The 19,446-nt window shown below is 37.5% G+C and overlaps 1 protein-coding gene across 6 annotated transcripts in view; it reads left to right on the forward strand.

Annotated features, from left to right (window-relative positions):
- WNT7B (Wnt family member 7B) overlaps positions 1 to 19,446 on the forward strand; it is a 97,973-nt gene that overhangs the window by 50,290 nt on the left and 28,237 nt on the right. For all 6 annotated transcript variants that reach the window (XM_005010029.6, XM_072041155.1, XM_027452658.3 and 3 more), the window contains one exon: positions 3,983 to 4,209. In XM_005010029.6, the coding sequence (XP_005010086.1) occupies positions 3,983 to 4,209 (227 nt within the window). The remainder of the gene's footprint in view (positions 1 to 3,982; positions 4,210 to 19,446) is intronic.

Here is a 19,446-nt window from a genome sequence, read left to right on the forward strand (position 1 = left end):
AATCATGAGAGTTTGTACCACAGAGAAAGATTAGATGGGAAAAGATGCCAAAATGTGGTGTGTGAATCTGTCTTTTGACAGTTATAAAGCAAAACATTCTCCATCAAGTAAAAAAAGTGTGGTCTTCAACCTGCCAAGGTACAGGAGTAAAGCACAGTCCTCCTCAATGTGTGACAGACGCACAAACTGAGGGACACCACAAGAAATAGCGGAGAGGAAGCTTGAAATGCTGCTGGATGCATTTCTTTATTATAAATAAAGTTTTCCAAAACCTCAGATTCATGATTCAGCATTTCTTTTGCCACTAAAATTGTAGTAACAATTTAAAGTAGGCTAAACAAGTCTGAGGGAATATGCTGGTAAATTCAGGCCAAAGAGGGGGAAGTCCCTGGAAGTAGTAATTAAAAAATGAAGGGTCTCCTCCCCCTCTCCCTCCTTCCCCAGTAACTGAAGTTTGATCCTTTTGATAAGGAAGGTCTTAAATCTCTCTTCAAGCACACAGTAATTATCAATATCCTCACAATACTTCCTGAGGCAGATATGATGGTACTTATTTTCTGGATGAATAAGCTGTCCCACTTTGACCAAGGACTGCTCCAAAAACAATGGGAGACCATAGAATACTCTCTTAAACCTAATTATGAGACAGTAGCAATGTGTATGGAGGAAGCAACTAAACTGTAAATTATACATGGAGTAGATACTGTAGCCAAACCTTTCTTACATTTCTTTGTTTTGAAAGTCATAAGTTTTTGCTGCTCAAGTTGAGATAATTGTTAGTGGAAGCTGTGGGGGAAGCTTTCTTTTCCAAAAAAGATGCCAGAAAGTTATCTCATAACTTTTACCAGTATTTTAATGTAAAAATATATTTATATTATACATTATATATATATATATGTTATTTACCAGTTAACTGGTCATGTAGCCTCAGCTAGTCAATGACCACTGGGTACCCAGTGGACCAGAACAGTGTGTCTTGTGTACATATGTTGAACGTCATATTAAATTTTGAAGTCTTGTGTGTGTCCACATCTATGACTTAACCCCACATTCCTTCAGGATTAGGAATTTTCCTCAGCTGGCCCATTGCCTGTGCTTCCTGACAGCATGGCTGACCTGTGTGCCTTTCAGCCTCCCTTACGTGGAAGAGCCATTGACCAAGCTGCAATTTCAGGTCCCCTGTTGGGCATATTCATGTTACGCCTAGATTTATAAGAACACTGTCAAGTAAACATGGTGAGACTGCTCCTGAATCATTTGAGACCCATGTAGCTCCAGGGGTGAAACCTGCCATGGGGAGAAGGGGACAGTACCAGTTATTTCTGGTGTTGGTGGTATGCAAGCCCAGAGAACACAGCTTAACATCAGAGCCCAACAATGAAATTGCAGAGCAAATGTTCAAAAGCCTACTAATTTTTGTAAACTCTTTGCACCTGTCTTTGCAATTTGCTCTCTCCTCTGCCTCAGTGTACAGTGAAGCTTCTCTGCAAGCTCTTCTGCAGTTTGCCTGTCATCCATCACTTACCAATTTAGTTTGCTTAGAATTGGAACTACAATGTTTTCTTTGTCGCTTGGAGAGGCACCCAACTACTATCCTTTATACAACATAAACAGTGTAATGCTATATGATATCATGTGGCTGGATATATACATACTCTGAACAAGATACAGTTCTCTTGCTGTAACTTTGAAAATAGTCAGACTAGATACTAAGATGGTTTGGGAAAAGATTCTGGTATTTTAAAGTGATCAAAGTGATACTTTTCCTTGAAATTTGAAATGACTCCTTCACATGTTACTATCTAAGTACTATGTTAGTTACATGTTAGATGGTCTAAAACCATCGTGGAAGTCAGAGAATCGTATTATCTCTACACAACATTCATTTTTTATTTATTTATTTTTTAACATTATTGTATCTCTTAGAAAGTTTTGGTTTAAAGGCATGTTCATTTAAATATTTTATTGATTTTTTTTAAGTAGAGAGGCCAGAAACAAAATCTCAGCTCAAAACCTGCCTGAATCTTGGGGAGTTGTGGATTCCAGATGCTCCAGCTTTGTTGCTTAGTACTCAGAGAAACAAGAATGAAAGCAACAGGTCTGAGCACTCATGCCCCAAACGCTGTGAGTGGTCAGAGCTGCAACTACATTTTCTTCTTATTTTCGTTTAGTAGGTAGTACCACATGGCATGCATGTTCTGTATTTGCAATACCTTTTTTTCCGTATCTATAAAGCCCCAAGCCATAAATAAAAATACAATGGAGAAATTTCTCATGGATTGTTAACTTTGGAAAAGACGCACAAATACTTATTAAAGGCAGAATGAATCATCATGGAATTTCCATCCCACAGTAAAACTTGTATTTTATTTTGACCAGTGAAGAGTTCTGCATTTCACCCTTTTTGCTCTAGGTTTTACTGTAGTTTATTGAAATGGCAAAATGAAACACTCTGATTTTGTTTAAATGCAACATTTATGTAATTTTGATTACCTTTGAGGTGAAGTTGATAAGTTCCTACAAAATGCTTCAATTTTATTTAGTCAGCATTTTCCAAAATGAGCACTTCCAATGGGAATTTTTTAACACTAAGAAGAGAGGCATAAGTGAGTGTTCAAGATGGAGAGAAAAGGAATGTGGAACTTATTCTGTATCCTGTAACTAACAGGATGGGAAAACAAAACTATCTGTATGATCCAATACTGGGCTGGGAAAAGCTACAGAGGGGAAAAAGTTTGCAGAGGTACTTCCTTGGAGCTGTCAATAAACAGGATGCTGTCTGCCGAGCACAAAAGCCAGCTAGTCCATGCAGCAGGGGCTTTTGCAGGCTTCAGAAGGTCTATATAACTAGTCAGGGATGTGGATCAGTAATAATGACCACATACATCGTTATGGGGTAGTATGCCTCAAGCTCTTCCCTTTTGGTGGTGTATGTTTTTTTTGAAGACATTTTCCAAAGTGTTTCATTGACTTGGGTGCTGAAGAGTGTTTTCTGAAAATGGACTGAAGGCTCCTAAGTTGTGTAGCTGTCTCAGGGTCCAACACATTGGGATGAGAAAGGACTGTTTTGCTAACAAAACTATATTGATTTCCTTGCTCTTTCTGGCTTACCCAGAGTCAGTTGAAGTGTCCCTGCTGGTACTTGACAGATGTGACCTGAGGCATACCTGAATGTGTACCCACGTTGTCTTATTTTTTCAAAATATAACTGCTTAAAATGTAGCTTGTACTGATGTTGAAAAATGAGCCTGTAATGATGCTGAAAAATAAAAAATAAATGCACTAAAGTGAAAACACATGGCAGGTGCAAGTTATATGTAAGCTTTACAAATAATGCTGAAAATATACTTGAAGAATGAGAAATACAAATGTTTCTGGTCTGGATATCCCATATGAAGGATCACTCATATGTGCTCCATGATATTTGCCAGGTCTCGAAGTGCAGTTATGCTGGTGAACTTTCATTAATCACCCAGTACAAGAGTGTAATAACGGGCAAGAAAGTTGGTACTGTCAAGTCATCCTCTAAATTGTGTTCAATGGTTTCAAATGAGTAATGGATGGATGGGCTGCAGTAATTAAAACACTGAGCCTGAATCTGTGTAGGCCATTCAAAGCAGACATTAACTTCAGAGATTCACATACAATCAGTTATCACTATTTCCTTTTTTTTTTTTTTTTTTTTTAAATATGACTTACTTTCCACATCTAAACATCTGATGGCAGTGTGTAGGACTGGAAGCAGAAGTGGCAAAATTCCACTTTTGTGGTGTTTCTGGCACAAATCAGACCAAGAATTACTGCAAAATTTCCAAATCCTCGTACCAGATCAAAAAAGTTGGGATAAATCTGCAGAATTATAGGAACTAAACTTCCAATCCTTCCTCATTTACTTAGCGCCTTGCCTGCCACATGGCAACATACAGCAAAAGCAATTAATAGCCTCATCCTGGTTCTAATGTGTCTTTTTGCTTTTCTTCAGAGCTTTGTCATCTGTGGTGGCTTTAGGAGCTAATATCATCTGCAACAAAATCCCAGGCTTGGCCCCTCGGCAGCGAGCGATCTGTCAGAGCCGCCCTGATGCCATCATTGTGATCGGAGAAGGGGCACAAATGGGAATCAATGAGTGCCAGTATCAGTTTCGGTATGGGAGGTGGAACTGCTCTGCGCTGGGAGAGAAAACAGTCTTTGGACAAGAGCTTCGAGTAGGTAAGGGAGTCTCTAATACAGTGCTAAAGTGGTATGTTGGGGCTATATGTCTTTTAGCTTTCTCACTATGGTTCTGCAATGTTCTAGCTCCCTCTAAGGTATTTGCTTCCTGCAGTTGAACAGTGATGCTCCCAGAGCAACTGTGGTCTGTATTTTTCAATCATCAAATAGTAATTGGCAAGAGACAAGAAATCTCTAATGAACTCTAGACGAAGTCACTCATATCTGTGCAACTTCATACCTAGCAATGACCCAGATCCCTGCACAGGCATCCCAGGGCATAGTCATCACAGCCCATGAAAAACTATTTCCAATTGTTATCCTGTTAGAGGCTGCCATGGTAACTGTGGTGCCTGCTAAGGCCAATCAAAAGGGAACTACAATGAAATCCAAAGAACACCTCCGCAGATTTCCCAAGAGCTTAAGTAAAAGGAGACTCCCTACTAACTGATGGAAGTGTAGCACATACAAAACTGGCCTTCCAATAAAAAATAGCGATACATATCCATTTTAATGTTTCTATCATATTTTTAATAAAATACTGCAATTGATTTGAGGCAGGAAACCTATTTGAAGAAAATAATACTGGATCTTGGCCTGACAAAGCATTAGCTGGCAGAAGTTAAGTGATCACTTTCCATTTACCATATGTATGCTATTATTTCATAGGGAGGATTATGCAAATTTGCACTGAGATCATTATTTTCCTCATCAACTAGCTCAGTATCCTAATCCTTTTCTTGTCCTTTCTTCTCTCCCCCAAGGGCTGTCCACTTACCATATCTCACACTTACAGTGCTCAATGTTGGGATAACATTTTGTGGTGTGTGGCTCTCACAAGAGTGCTCAGAATGAAATCATCCAGCTTCTCTGTGTGGTTGTAGCACATTCTTGTTGTGTCACATTCTTCTCTAGGTGACACCTCTTTCTTGAATTCAGTAGTTCAAGTGAGTTTTGTAACACAATTGAATGTAGCCAGACACAAGATATCTTTAAAACTGTGTAAAAAAATAGCATAACAATTATTCCCATCTGTGCAAAGAAGAGGAAACTTACATAGTGCTTTGGTTGTTAATAGAGATCAAGGCACTTTTTTTTTTTTTTTTCCCCCAACATACTTGTGCAATAAATGCCAAAAGCTGAGGTGCACTTAAGTCAATGACAAAACTGAATACTTTTTTCAAAGCACATGCAAGACTTAGAGTCTGATTGAGGTCTGGGCTTTTTAAGAGCACAGTGGACTAGTTATAACGACTTGTAACTGAATAAGTACATTGATGTCAGGAGAACTGACTTATACTAGCAGAGAATTCATCATACTCTGGCATTACTCCACACAAAATCACAGAAGTGAAAAGACCTAGAAAGCCAAAGTAATGGCTAAAGAAAAGTCTGAATTTTTTGAACTTTAGAAAAATTTTTGGTAGAATTGATGCTGAAAAGATGTTAGTGAGAAATTTGATTTTCAATGTCTCTTCCCACATTTGACTGAGGAAATTTCTAATTCCTCTTAGAAAATACATCACACCTAACCTTTGTTTCTTAAAAGGAAGTGGAAGGCATTAAACATCCTCGAGACACCATATACAGGAAATAAACTAACACTTGACATTTACCTTCATCTTAAAATGAATCAGAAAACCATCTAGTCACCTGTATTGACTATTAGAAGCACAGGTCTAGTCTTCCTTGGTTGGTCTTAAACTTATTTGTGATAAGATGATATCCAAAATGATGTTGCTACTAGAAAATATATAGATGCTAAGCATACTACTGTTGTACTTCTTTATGCTCCTTGTCTTGACCTTGTAAAGCCTGCAGGCATGCTCTGAACCTTAGACAAGTAAGTCCTCTTAACATCTGTGAGATCATCTATATCCTTGGAAAGAGACACTTGGTAGTATTGTAACCAAGTCAGTGTCACTGCTAAACTTTCAGTTGAAAATGTTTTCATGACCTCTGCTTTCCTCTTCAAGCTCAGAATCTTGTGACACCTCATCAGCTTAGGTAGGATTGTATTAATACCTAACAATCTATACCACTGACAGAAATTGTGCAAGTGAGCACAGTGAAAACACTTAAAGAGAATAACAAGTCATGGTTGTGCTTTCTTTCTGAAATAAGAGGTATAGGGAACAGAAATTGTTTGGCATCAGGATGGACCAGCTATCAGGATGGTCAGACTATACAAGTTCTGAAAAAACAAGGTTTTCTTGAGCCACTGATCAGGTCATTTTTGCCAAAATGTTCACCAAATTCTTGACCTCTTCACCAAACCTGGGTGGTTTCTTTCAGCTCTGAAATGACTGATGTGGAATTTGGTGGGTTCTTTTATGGCTTAACCCAAACACAGACAAAACTTGGCAGTTGCAGCTGCATTCTGCTTTGACATTTGTTGGGTGTGAAACCACACAAACTGTAACGGATGGAGAAGGTTTACACGACCTCTGCCAGCTGAGCCAGATGAGTTCCATGCAGGTCTATAAAGAATCCCATAATCCACATCTTTATTTGTTTTATTAGTGGAGTAGCACCCAGAGATGATGTGATCAGTATCTAGGGAAAGGACAAGGTTTAGGAAGTGGTGTTATTACCCTAGTGACGGGAAAACAAGTGAAAAAAAAGGACAAAGTTAAAAAATAAAATAAAATAAAATAAAATAAAATAAAATAAAATAAAATAAAATAAAATAAAATAAAATAAAATAAAATAAAATAAAATAAAATAAAATAAAATAAAATAAAATAAATAAAATACTTAAAAGGTACAAAAGACTTGTGAACATAAATATTCACATGTGTAACAGAACATCTGTATCTGACACACACAGAAACACTAAACCAGACATTTGGTTCCGTCTTGAACAGACTGAAGGAAGAATTAAGACAAAAAAAGACAGATGTTATTCATTTCATCCTCAATAAGCTATGTTGAACTGATGCTGAGCTATCTTTTCAAAGACTTACTTCAGTGAATGGGTCCTCTATCACCACCTATGTAATACACAGGGGTCACCTGTGTATTAAAAACAATGCAAATAATTTGTTCAGAGGTCAGAATAACAACTGTAGCAACCGTGTTATGTGTAGGGCATTCATACTTGTGTGAAAGATTTATAGCAACCATTGATAAAAAGTGATAAGGAGATCCAAATTAGTAGCATGAACAAAGGATGTGGCATGGAAAGAATTAGGCAAGCCTTGTGTATAGCTCCTTTTTTTTTTTTTTAATTGTCTTTATATATATATATTTATAGCTGAGAACTTTTCCAGTCATGCTAACCCCATAGAAAAATATCACTACTACACTTACTTTACTCATCCTGTCCCTGCACATACTCATAATTGTCACCTTCCTGCACTCATCCTTAGTTTTCACACCAGCTTCTCACATAATGTCATCTTTTGCACTCTACTCATTCCTCTTGTTAGAAGCCATAAGTTTACCTCTTTAACAAATGGATTCACAAATTAATTGGTTAATGATAGATAAATTGGTATTATACATCCGATAATCATTGTTGAAAATCCATTGTCCTTCTAACTTTTTGAAGGCAAGGGCCCTGATTTGGAAATGTATAGCCTCTGGTCCTACCAAGCTACTGATGCAAAAGAGTGGATTGGTGTTAATTGCCCCAAATGATGGTTTAAACAATCTGTATGAAGGTACCTCTAAAAGTTATAGATTATTAATAGCAATCGGAAGCAAATAACTCTAAGCAAATAAGTAGCCAGTGCAGCCTTTAAAGTAGGGAGTTAGAATCAATATCAGAATTGAAACCTACCATGGTTCTTTGAAAGTAGATTGTTCTGGCTAATTATTTGAGCATTAACCATTTCCACTGAAATTCTCCCAGCTGAAGTGCTTATAAACAGACTGCTCTTATAGTGTTAAATCCAGGGCAAAAATGAGGTACAGCGGACAAAAGTCTTAGAAATGTATAGCTGTAAATATATAAAGATATCAAAATAATCTGTAGAAGATTCCTTTGTCAGACCCATATAGAAAAGTGTCATGAATTAGTAGTATTCATCTGGCTGTCTCTCTACTCATCAGAATGTCTCAAAGATAACTTTAGATATGGGTTATATGGAAAAACTTATTTGAACTGAACACTTTACAGGGAAGAAGCAACAAATTGGCAAAAAACAAGGGAGTTCTGAAGATTTTTTTTTATTACTTTTTTTTTTTTTAATTTCTGACCTTTTTTGCGGATTTGTAGATTTCTGGTATGTTGAAAAGATGCTTCTGAAGTGAGGCTAAGCTTTGATTGCTGTGAGAGATTTAGGAAAAGACCAATATCTTAAGAAGTTTCCAGTCACCATGCATTTACCCAAATTTTATTCCACTCTCCAGGCTGAAAGGGAGAGGGATGGAAGAGAAAACTGCATTTTTAAAGACTACTGAAATATGTGGATGGATTTTATTAACTCACAGGTGAAGAAGACCTTACAGGTTATTTTGAGAAACAGTCAGAAAATAAAGTTGATTGTCAAGGTTATATACAAGCTTTCACTTGTATATATGCACACATAAAATGCTAGGAAGACAGCATAATTTCAAACAGAAAGTGAAGAAATGAAGGGAAATACCTTCCAGAAGAAAGACACTCATAAAATTGTGATTCTTTATATATTTGCACTGGAAATAGATAACTAAATCCATGTTGAATCCCGCTATTTTAGCTGCAGGCCTAAAAGAACATGGGAATCGGGCATGAAAGATTTGCAAGTGATGGCATTGTGGAGAAATGGTTGGCATTTTATCATGCATAATTAAGTATGTCAGTAAATTATTCTTGGTTCAGGCCATATATAGGCTTAATTAAATTTGGATTCACATATGAATCCAGTCATTTTTATTCTGGGCTACAATGGTGGATTGACCGAGATGCCAAATGTTCATAAAAACTTCCTACCAAAAATGGGAGGAGTAGAGAGGTTCATGTGGACAGTCGGTTGAATATGAGCCAGCAGTGTGCTCAGGTGGCCAAGAAGGCCAACGGCATCCTGGCTTGTATCAGAAACAGCGTGACCAGCAGGGCTAGGGAGGTGATCGTCCCCCTGTACTCGGCTCTGGTGAGGCCGCACCTCGAGTACTGTGTTCAGTTTTGGGCCCCTCGCTACAAGAAGGACATCGAGGTGCTTGAGCGAGTCCAAAGAAGGGCGACGAAGCTGGTGAGGGGCCTGGAGAACAAGTCCTACGAGGAGCGGCTGAAGGAGCTGGGCTTGTTCAGCCTGGAGAAGAGGAGGCTCAGGGGCGACCTTATCGCTCTCTACAGATACCTTAAAGGAGGCTGTAGAGAGGTAGGGGTTGGCCTGTTCTCCCACGTGCCTGGTGACAGGACGAGGGGGAACGGGCTAAAGTTGCACCAGGGGAGTTTTAGGTTAGATGTTAGGAAGAGCTTCTTTACTGAAAGGGTTGTGAGGCATTGGAACAGGCTGCCCAGGGAGGTGGTGGAGTCACCATCCCTGGAAGTCTTCAAAAGCCGTTTAGATGTAGAGCTTAGGGATATGGTTTAGTGGGGACTGTTAGCGTTAGGTCAGAGGTTGGACTCGATGATCTTGAGGTCTCTTCCAACCTAGAAATTCTGTGATTCTGTGATTCTGTGATTATTCTCCAAAAATGGAAAATCACATCCAGGGCGATACATTAATCTAGTACAGTAGTGTCTAGTATGGTATGAGTTGGCCAACTTGGAAAGCTTGACTTGCAGTATGAGCAGAAAATTTTCAATACATGAAGACAGGCAGCATTCTTAGGCATGCTTTACAACCATACATGTGTTTTAATGCTATCAGCAAATCAATAAAGGGAACCATAAACGAGTCCAGATAGTTTGCCTAAAGTAAGTACACTTCTATCTCTTTATTTCCCTTTCTTTCCTCTTGTCATTTTTTTTCTTTCAGTTTCTTTATGTTCTCATTTTCCAATTTTTAATCAATATATGTTGTTAGTTAATACTTACTAATATTCATGTATCAGGTTGACTGTATGTTTATTATTCAAATATCTGTGTATTTATTATGGGAAAATCTATATTTATGGAATTGTGTTATATCCAATAAAAACAATATGGGGAAAAGAAAGGAATCGTGCAGCTGGAAACAATTTAGAGGGGGAAAATGAGTTGGAATTAGATTATTTTAAATGTGATACAGAGAACAGTATACACTTCACCAACGGAAAGGCAGTAATTATCTTTGTCATAGCAGTAGGTGCTATGATTGGTTTAGGCATTTGCCAGTTACTGTCAACCGCAATTGCACAGTGGCCTTTGGATATAATGTGGATTTTTTTTTTCTGTTGTTGTCATATAGCATGGTTCCAGATAACAAAGTCATTTTAACATTCAAGCAACTGATCAGAAAGGAACTTGTTTGTAATTTGAGCTGGATGTCTGCATTGGTGCTAGGATATGGCAAAAGACATTCCAATGTAGAATGGCATCTTGGCATCTTGGGGGATGGCAGCAGCTTCCAACTCATAGTGCAGCAGGTTATCTGGGGTTTCAGGACATAGGTACACACAATATGTTCAATCAGCCAAGACTGTGTGTGAAACTTAGAGAAGCCTGCCTAATACCAATACAAATTGGGTCCTTGCTACTCACATGGCTAACTTGGATTGACTGCTGATGTCCATTTCACAAAATGTCATGTGGAGGCATTGCATTTGCTTGTGTGATTTAGTTAAATGAGTATATGCTATTAAATGCCATGGCAAATTTAATGAACCATGGTTTATGCAAGAATAGTTTTTAATAGAAACACAGCGTGTATTACAAGATGCGCAATCCTTAGTTATTTAAAGAAAGAGATTTCCAATTATTAGGCTGAATTAAAAAATAAAAATAAAAAATAAAACAGTGCACAGTGAACTGCCACCGGTACTGTTTGAGTAACTGTCTGGGAGACAGGCAGAGGCAGCAGTAAAGAGAAGAAAATACAAGCTCTGAGGACCTCCTCAGAATGTTCATTTTGCTGGAAAGATTTATCTTAGTGCAAATACCCATTGAAAGCCTTATATTAAATAGCTCAAACAAACCGTGTATTTCTTTTCACAACTGACAAGTTGTTGTTGGAAGGAGAAATAAAAATATTCTTAACTTGAAGAATATCCAGTATATTTGTACTATCTTATTAGATATATATTGCAGAAAGATTTCAGTTATACCAGAGATAGAACAAAGATAGAAAGTCCATGTTAGAACAAATTTGGGCAAATCTACCTAATGTCCCTCATACCTATATTAGTTATCCTGTAGGCAATAAGGTAACTAAAAAAAAGGCATGCAAGCTGCCTTATGAGGACAGTTTTTACAAGGCAATTCATTTTGATGGTGACCTAAAGAGTAGAAAAAAAGCTGTGAAAATCTAGTGGCTACAAGGCAAAGTGAGAGGGCTATTTTAGTTTGCATCACCGACTTTGAAGGAAATTGAAGAAAAAATTTGAACAGTTCATACTTTGTGACTGTAGAAGGGTGGATAAGCTTTTGCTATCACAAGAAACAACGCAAGACAGTAACCCAAACCAGAATAAGAAAATAAACCTCCCAGCTGGCAGCAGCTGATGTTGGGAAGGGTTAGTAAAAAACTTATGAAATAACTACCGTGCTAAGAATTGATATTATTCTAGCTGAGGAGACCTTTTGTGAGAGTGATAGGTTGAGATTTTTCCTAATTTTAGTAGGATTCTGTCATCTGGAGGTTTTTAGAAAAATAAAAATGTATTTCTGTTCTAAGGAATTACTTTTGTATTAAACAAACTTCCTATTTTGAGAGGGTGGAGGATTCCAATCTTAGTGAATCTACTCAAAAATATGTGGATAATAATTTTTCTGTTCTTTAAATATTTCTTCAGGTGTCAGAGTCCCGTAATCACCCAGCGAGCCTTAATTAATGTTTTCAAAACAGACTGCAAGTCATAGGTGAAAAGATAAATGTGAATGGACAATACCCTTTGTAAATTATTAATTGATAATAATATATTTTGTTTGACTTTACTAGAAACAACATCATTTTTCTACATTAATTTAGTCATTTCTCTTTTTCTTTGTCTCCCCATAAAAGAAACTTGTCTAGCATATGTAATTTGTGATATAGATAATCACCTTTTTGTAAAGTATGACTGTCTAGTGCAGTGTAGCTCAATTATGTTTTTTTTTTGTTTGTTTCTTTTTTTCTCAAGGATCATATGCTTGAAGAAAAGTACAAGTTCTCTTAGATTAAAATATTATCACTGCCATTTAAATATTTACCTCTTTGGCAGAACGGTTGCTTTTAAAAGGCAGACATCCTTATTCTAAACGCAGCACTAATATGTTAATACAATTACTTCATGAACTCTGTGTGGCTTGCAGCTGGATGCTGAATGGTAGATGCTGAACTGAATGAAATCTGGAATTCCCATTCTGAGAGGAGTGCTAACTCCTTAAACTTTTATTTCATTTGTCATATAAAGATTAAGTTTTCCTTGGAATACATTTTTTTCTTCAGACACCTTCAAACTAAAATACCTGACTCTGAACAACTTCATTTTGGTTTACTAATGCACTGCCTTTCAAACTAATTAAGGATTAATGTGCATTGATGTAAATCGATGCAGGGATCTGTAACTGGGGAGGCTCAAGTATCTGCATCTCTTGAGCCTTGTTCTCACCTGCTTCCATATGCATCTAAAGTTATATGGCTCTGTGACACATCTTGCAGCTTGGTAACTGAAATCTCAGAGCAAGACACACTGCCTTCCTGTGACATTAAACCTCAGGTTACAAAAGGGCCATTGTTTTCTCAGAAAACAACAGGTTGATGTGGGGAAGCAGTTTAATACTTTGTTTTAATGGTCCAAAACTAAATGGACCACTTTTTTCTTAAGTGGAATAGCTCCTTTTAAGTGTTGATATAGAAAATAACTTTTTTTTTTTTTTTTTTTTGGTGGATAGGTACTCGTGGTTTTTGGTATTCTGTGATTGTCCTAATAAATCTATAATTAGCTGTAGTGGCAAAGGATGCTGTTATGTGCAATGTGACCTTATAGGCAGAGTCTGTAACAACCCGTAACTCATATCATGCTCAGCACTGACCAGAACAAAATCCTCATTTTCTGTTGCTTTTAACTTTGATTTTAGCTGCTCAGAATAAAATTTTCCGTGTTACTGGTCTGCCTTGGGATGAGTGAGTCAGAGGTCCTATGGAAAAGATAGTATGCAAATTCTAGTCTATTATTTAATTAAATGTAGTACAACAATTTGGACACAACAGGGCTAAATTTGCACAGCAACATTAAGTATGGCATTTCTTTACATCTAAGTGCCTTGCTTGGAACATTAAGGTTCCTTTATTGTCATTTTATTCATGTCATTTTGTAATAAAATTGCTGGCTACAAATGATCCTTAGTATGTTGACTAAATTAGTTCTAGCCTCCCAGTCCTATTGGTTAGTGACTTTCTACATTACGCACACTTAAAAAGGAAGGCAACTAATATTTAAAATTAAATAAATTCTGGTTCTGGACCTAGCCCAAAATCACAGATGCCAAATTCTAGTCCTTTTACAGTCAGTAAAATTTTAGCTTTTGCTTTTGCCAAAGCCAGGATTTTACAGCCACTAAAAAGGCACTTGCCTTTTGGGTATGAGCAGAAGTTCAAATGGGAGCTGAGTTTCATAGCAGGTACTCTGCTAATGCCTAAATAGTTAAATGGAGATAACTGTGCAACATTTGATTTTTAAGGTACAGAATGACTTTGGAAACTGACAGGTGCTGCTAAATCTTCCCACTGAAAGAAAAGTTCTTTATGTAAAACAAAAGGTAGTGCAGGACAGCAGCTAACCTGAACCTGCTGGTATCTGATCCTGTAATAACTTAGGCTTCTAGTGACTTTGAAGATTCCCTGAGCTTTACTAGTGTGGTTAACTATGTTGTCAAAATCTCTTCCCAAGAATTACAGATGATAGGTTTGGTCATCGAGCTCAACCTCTACATCAGGCAGGACAGACTAAACATAACATTAGACTTTGGAGTTACATGTGTAACAGCATCCCTCCCTTTTCTGCCCTGTTCCTTGGGATGCATTCTGTTTGGTAAACCATCAGTTTCTAAATTGAAGAGCTTGAAATGCACAGAGAGGCATGTACAAACATTACAAAAAACACAGCATTTGTTGATCTGTACATTTTGGTTTGCAAGTGAATGTTACTGCATTCATGCTCAGATTGCTGATCCATGCAGTTTGCTATCCTGCCTCTAGTCATGAGCAATTTCTTTTTCTAATGAAGTGGCTGGCATAGTCCAAAATATTATGACTGACAAATATCTTATTTTCTAATTGACAAAACTTCCTTCCTTAGTATTATGCATGACATTTTAGCATTGGATTAAAATACCAATGACTGTAGTTTTTTTCTTACCGATTGTGGAGTGCAATATTACTGTTAATGGTATGAGTTGAATTAAAATGAAAGCATGTAAGCAAGCAAGCAAGAAGACAGTATTATCTATTGTTTAAAGGTTTGTAAAAATGAATCTAACACAGTAGTACTAAGGTAGCTCTTCTCTCAGTCTTCAAATTGGCCAAGAACTTTAGTTTTGCACTGTTTACCCAATATGTGCTTAACTATAAGCACTATGTTTTAAGTCCTATTAAAGCAAAAACGGGTTTGAAAGTGCTTCACTTTAAATGCATGCCCAAATGGTATGCAGAGTACAAAAGTCACAGTGAAAGCCAGCATGCAAATCAAGCTGGGGATGGGTCTTTCAGATAGTTAAAAGTGTAGCACTTTTTCAATTTTGACCTAATTTGGTTTTAGGATTTAGGTAATCCTAGGTGAAAACTTGCAGTCGCAATTTTAATTTGTTACTCTGTCCACTACAGAGGCTCAATCTCAGATTTCTGGGACTGATAAAGAAAGATGATTCATAAGACTTAACCAATGTTGGTGTAAGTGGGCTTGGATAGCTAAGGCATATTTAAGAAAACTGCTCTAACCCCAGAAATCCAAACTGTGTGCTGGGAGAAGACACCTGTATCTCTAGATGTAAGCTCAACAGATGTGGATTGGCTTTGAAGAAAATAGTTAAAGACAAATTGCTGTAGACCGAAAAGCTCTGTTCAAGTTGCTAAAACGAATGAAGCTTACTCATGGATCATTATTTATTTTTACTTGTTTAATGATTTCTTCATGACAACATGGAACCTGGTTTTCTGTCTGACTCAGCATCCACCCATCCTGTTCAGAAAAGATGTCCATACAATGTCCCATTGACAGGGTTAATTCAACCTTGCAGTTTCTGCGGGAAAAGACATGAGAAGTAGTGGTGGTTTCTGTCTCTGTTGCTGAACTTAAGGGCTTCAGACAACAGAGGCAGAAAAATTGGGAGTCCCTTCCTCACTTCTTTCTTTTGGCCCAGTTTCATACCACATAGCTCCAGGCATTTGGTTGAGATGTCTAAGATACGAACCTAGCCAGCCTGTATTCCTTGTATGGAAAGGAATACAGAGAGAAGCACTTTCAGAGGGTGATTTGGATCTTAATTTGACTGCATGACTGTGTGGAGGTCTCTTGACTATCCTGGGAGTTTAGACTCCCTAATTAGGTATCAAGCCCCTTAATGTCCAATTTTGGTCTGTCCGTGAAACTTTTCCTCCTCTCTACATATGTTTCTCAGGGGAAAATGTGGTCTATAAAGTCATACCTGCTTGCCTGACATAGCAGAAATGAAAACATGACCTTCCTTTAAACTCTTGGCTATTCTTGGTACTCATTTACTCATTCACCATTAGTACCTGCAAAAGTCATCTTAGCTGATGGCTTTCAGTCAGATACTGGCAAAGAAAAAAAAAAAAAAAGCTGTAACCACAGGCATACGCTCCACCACTGCTATTTGGAAATTTAAGAACAAGTGGGAGTCCAAAATTACCACCAGATGGTGCACCTATTTAGCAAGTGACAGAGACATGTTCCACAAGAAAGGGTAGCCACAGCCTCCAGCAACCCATCAAGTTGCTTCCCCTGCTGTTTATTCTCAGCTGTGATATGAACTGAATGTGTTTGAAACGTGGACCTGCTGGTCATACTATTCTGTTACATTTAATATGGAGTATGTTTTCAATCTCTGCAGTGAAAACCTTTCAACTGCCTGGATAGGGGAATGAGGAAGTGAGAAAGTGTGTAGCAGATCTATGAGTGTGTGTAAAGGGAGGAGAAAAGAAAAAGAGATGGGCTGGGAACAGGAAAAATTGGTGATGGTGAATGGTGATGAGCAGGTTCCAAAATCAGAAATGGTGAGAAAAAAAGCATATCTGCACTACTGTTTTCTTAAGTGGGAATAATTCTGGCTATTTTTGGTAAGTAGCTGGGAGAAGGTTGAAGTCAGGGCATTTCTAAAGTACAGCCTTGATGCATAATTTAATATTTTGGAAAACTGTCAGTGCCAGTATCCCAGGTGAAAACATGTGGGATAGTTTAATTACTGCATAACAAAGGTGGTGAACTTTCCTAGACAGTAGTGTTTGACTACTGCTCATTCTTAAGCATTTGTGGTACTCCATACTCAAATATTAGCACCAGTTAATATACATATATTTTCTGCCATAATTTTGACAACACAAGACCATGCAAGCCTTCAACTTGATTTGCTCTAGATCAATACACTATAAATGTGTAGGACATAAGTAGGTCTTTTTTCTCCTCATACTTTTCCTTCTTGCTTTCCTTCTTGCATGAAGTAGTATGTAGGTTACTGGCAATCCTCTTTCAAGAACATTAGAAAATTAATCTAGAAGAAACATTGTGAGTCTTGTTTTGGTGTGCTTTAAAAGATGCTATAAATAGAATTTACTATATTGCTAGAGAATGACTAATTAGAAAAGTTGTTTTTTTTGATTACAGTTTGACCAGTACAGAAATGTCTGATCAGAAAATTTCCTCTGAGCAAAGTATGAAAACATTTGAATATTCTTCTACCTGAGCAGAACTCATTCTGAACAGATAAAATATTTCTTCATTCTCTTTGTCCAAGCTGAGAGGAAGGCATCTTCTAAAGAAGCTCAATAAAATTTCCTTTCTATCATTTTTCACATATCCTGTGGCTCCTAGTCCAATGTGAGAATTATCATTATATGGTTAGAGCATGGACCAGGAGATAATGGACTTGGACAGTTCCCAGCTGTGCCATATACTTTTCTTGTGACCTAGGGCAAGTCACTTCATACCTCTCTCTGAAGACTAAAGATGACTAATTTCAGTGGGGAATTGAAAGGCTTAATTAATGTGGACTAACCTCACTGGGACTTAAACTTTTGTGAAGTACCCTGCGATCCTCAACCAGAAATGGCCACTCTTAAAGACTTCTTATCCAAACAGGAAGCAAAGCACAGATGTGTCATGAAGGGATTTGTTCTTACAGAACATGGGTCCAGGCCTGAAACAAAGGCCATGTTGAAAAATCTTGACAGGCCTGGTAAGATTATTTAGTATGCATAAGAAGGAAGTATGGAAGCTTTGGTTTGTTGTCCACAAACAGTCTAAATTCCAATTTCTCAAAGATAAAATATTGTCCAGTACTTATATGTAATATTATAGAGAAAGAAAATAAAGCCCATGTGAACTGCTAGTTACTTACTGTATGCTCACTGTATGTGTGCTGTGATTCTTTGAGTAAATCTTCCTGTCCAAGAGCTTCTTTTTATAGCTATTGGTGCACAGTGACATCCTGACACCAGCAATGGGGCTTGAACACATTTTCCCCTCCCTCCCTTTCTTTTTCTTCTAGTTGTCCCCCTTTTTCTTCTCGTTGTCCCCCTTTTTCTTTTACTTCAGCAGTTTGGCGATGCTGAAACTGAGTTCCCTTCTTTTGTTTGCCCATTGATCAACCATGTTGCTTTATTTCAGATACTGTAGTTTTAAGTACAATATAAACAGAAGTTCTTAGTAGGAGGGTTAACTGGGATTTCCCTGCCCTCTTACACAACTAAAGTTTCTGCAGCACTGCTCTCTTGTTTGTTTTCAGGGATTAGTGGCAATATTCCACGTACTACTGTCAAAATGAGGCACAAGTTTGTTCAAAGAAGGCAAAACATTGTATTTTAAAGGACCCTAGACTACAGTGCAACTAGGGATGACCATGGAAAGCTTGAAAGGCAGCAGTCTACCCTCCAATGTGAGTGATAGTAAGAGTGATGATGGGTTTTTACACAGCACAAATTATTTCCATGAATACTGTGTCCTAATCGAAGTTAAATTAAGTGTCTGCTCTGAATATCTCATATAGCAGCATGTGTATGCTGTCATTCTGTATTAGCCAGGGGAACATTACATCATGTGATAGGCAAAAGCACGACATGGTACAATACAGACTAATCCAAGACTTTTCACGTGAAACATTTGTTTTGTTTTGGTTTTCAGATATTTGCCTTTCAAACTGGTCTGTTTTAATTACAGCTCAACCTGAACCACAAAAAAACATAGATTTGAACTTTCCCAGAATTCAGTGGTGTTTAGATCTGGCTTTTGGTTTGGCCCATCACAGAGATAGGGGTCAGCTTCAAAGTTCAGATCTTCAAACAAGTTTCTACAAAGCATGGGGCTGTGAAGATTATTTAATGTGTCCAGTATCCTGTTTTAATGGTAGACTTGCAGTAGAGACACTTGCTAGTGTTTTTTTTTTTTTTTTAATAATATTTTTTATAGTGTCTGGAAGACTGATATTAATACCAATCTATTTAAATACTCTTGTATTCATACTCCTGGAAGGGAGTCATGTCTCCTTTCTAGGTCACAAAGCCTAGATCCTGTACTGAAGCTGGAGTACTTTAAAAACCTACAGATTTTGCTTCTGATCTCTGTTTAAACTCATCCTTCAGTTCTGGGATATCACATCTAAAAACAAAGTTCCTTGTGGGTAAGAAATTTGATCTTTTTATCCTTTCAAATTTTCAGCTAAAAGGGCAGTTAACTCACAAGGCAGGCATCTACCCATTTGCCAAATCCTTCTGTGCAAAGTCTTGCAGGTATGGACCAGCATCTTAAAGTGAACTTGTGCAGTATTTGGCAAAATGCTGGCTTATCTCCCTGATTTTAGCACAACACAAATAATAAATAAGTTACTAATCTCATAGATAAGATAGCCTGACTGGTAGCCAGACAGATTCAGATTAAACAGTAATTCAGTATCTTTCATGAGGTCTAAGAAGATTAGAGTAATTGCTCCTTATTTTTGTGAATCTTGTCACTTCC

The sequence above is a fragment of the Anas platyrhynchos genome, chromosome 1 (assembly GCF_047663525.1).
Source record: "Anas platyrhynchos isolate ZD024472 breed Pekin duck chromosome 1, IASCAAS_PekinDuck_T2T, whole genome shotgun sequence".
In the NCBI taxonomy this organism is placed as follows: domain Eukaryota; kingdom Metazoa; phylum Chordata; class Aves; order Anseriformes; family Anatidae; genus Anas; species Anas platyrhynchos.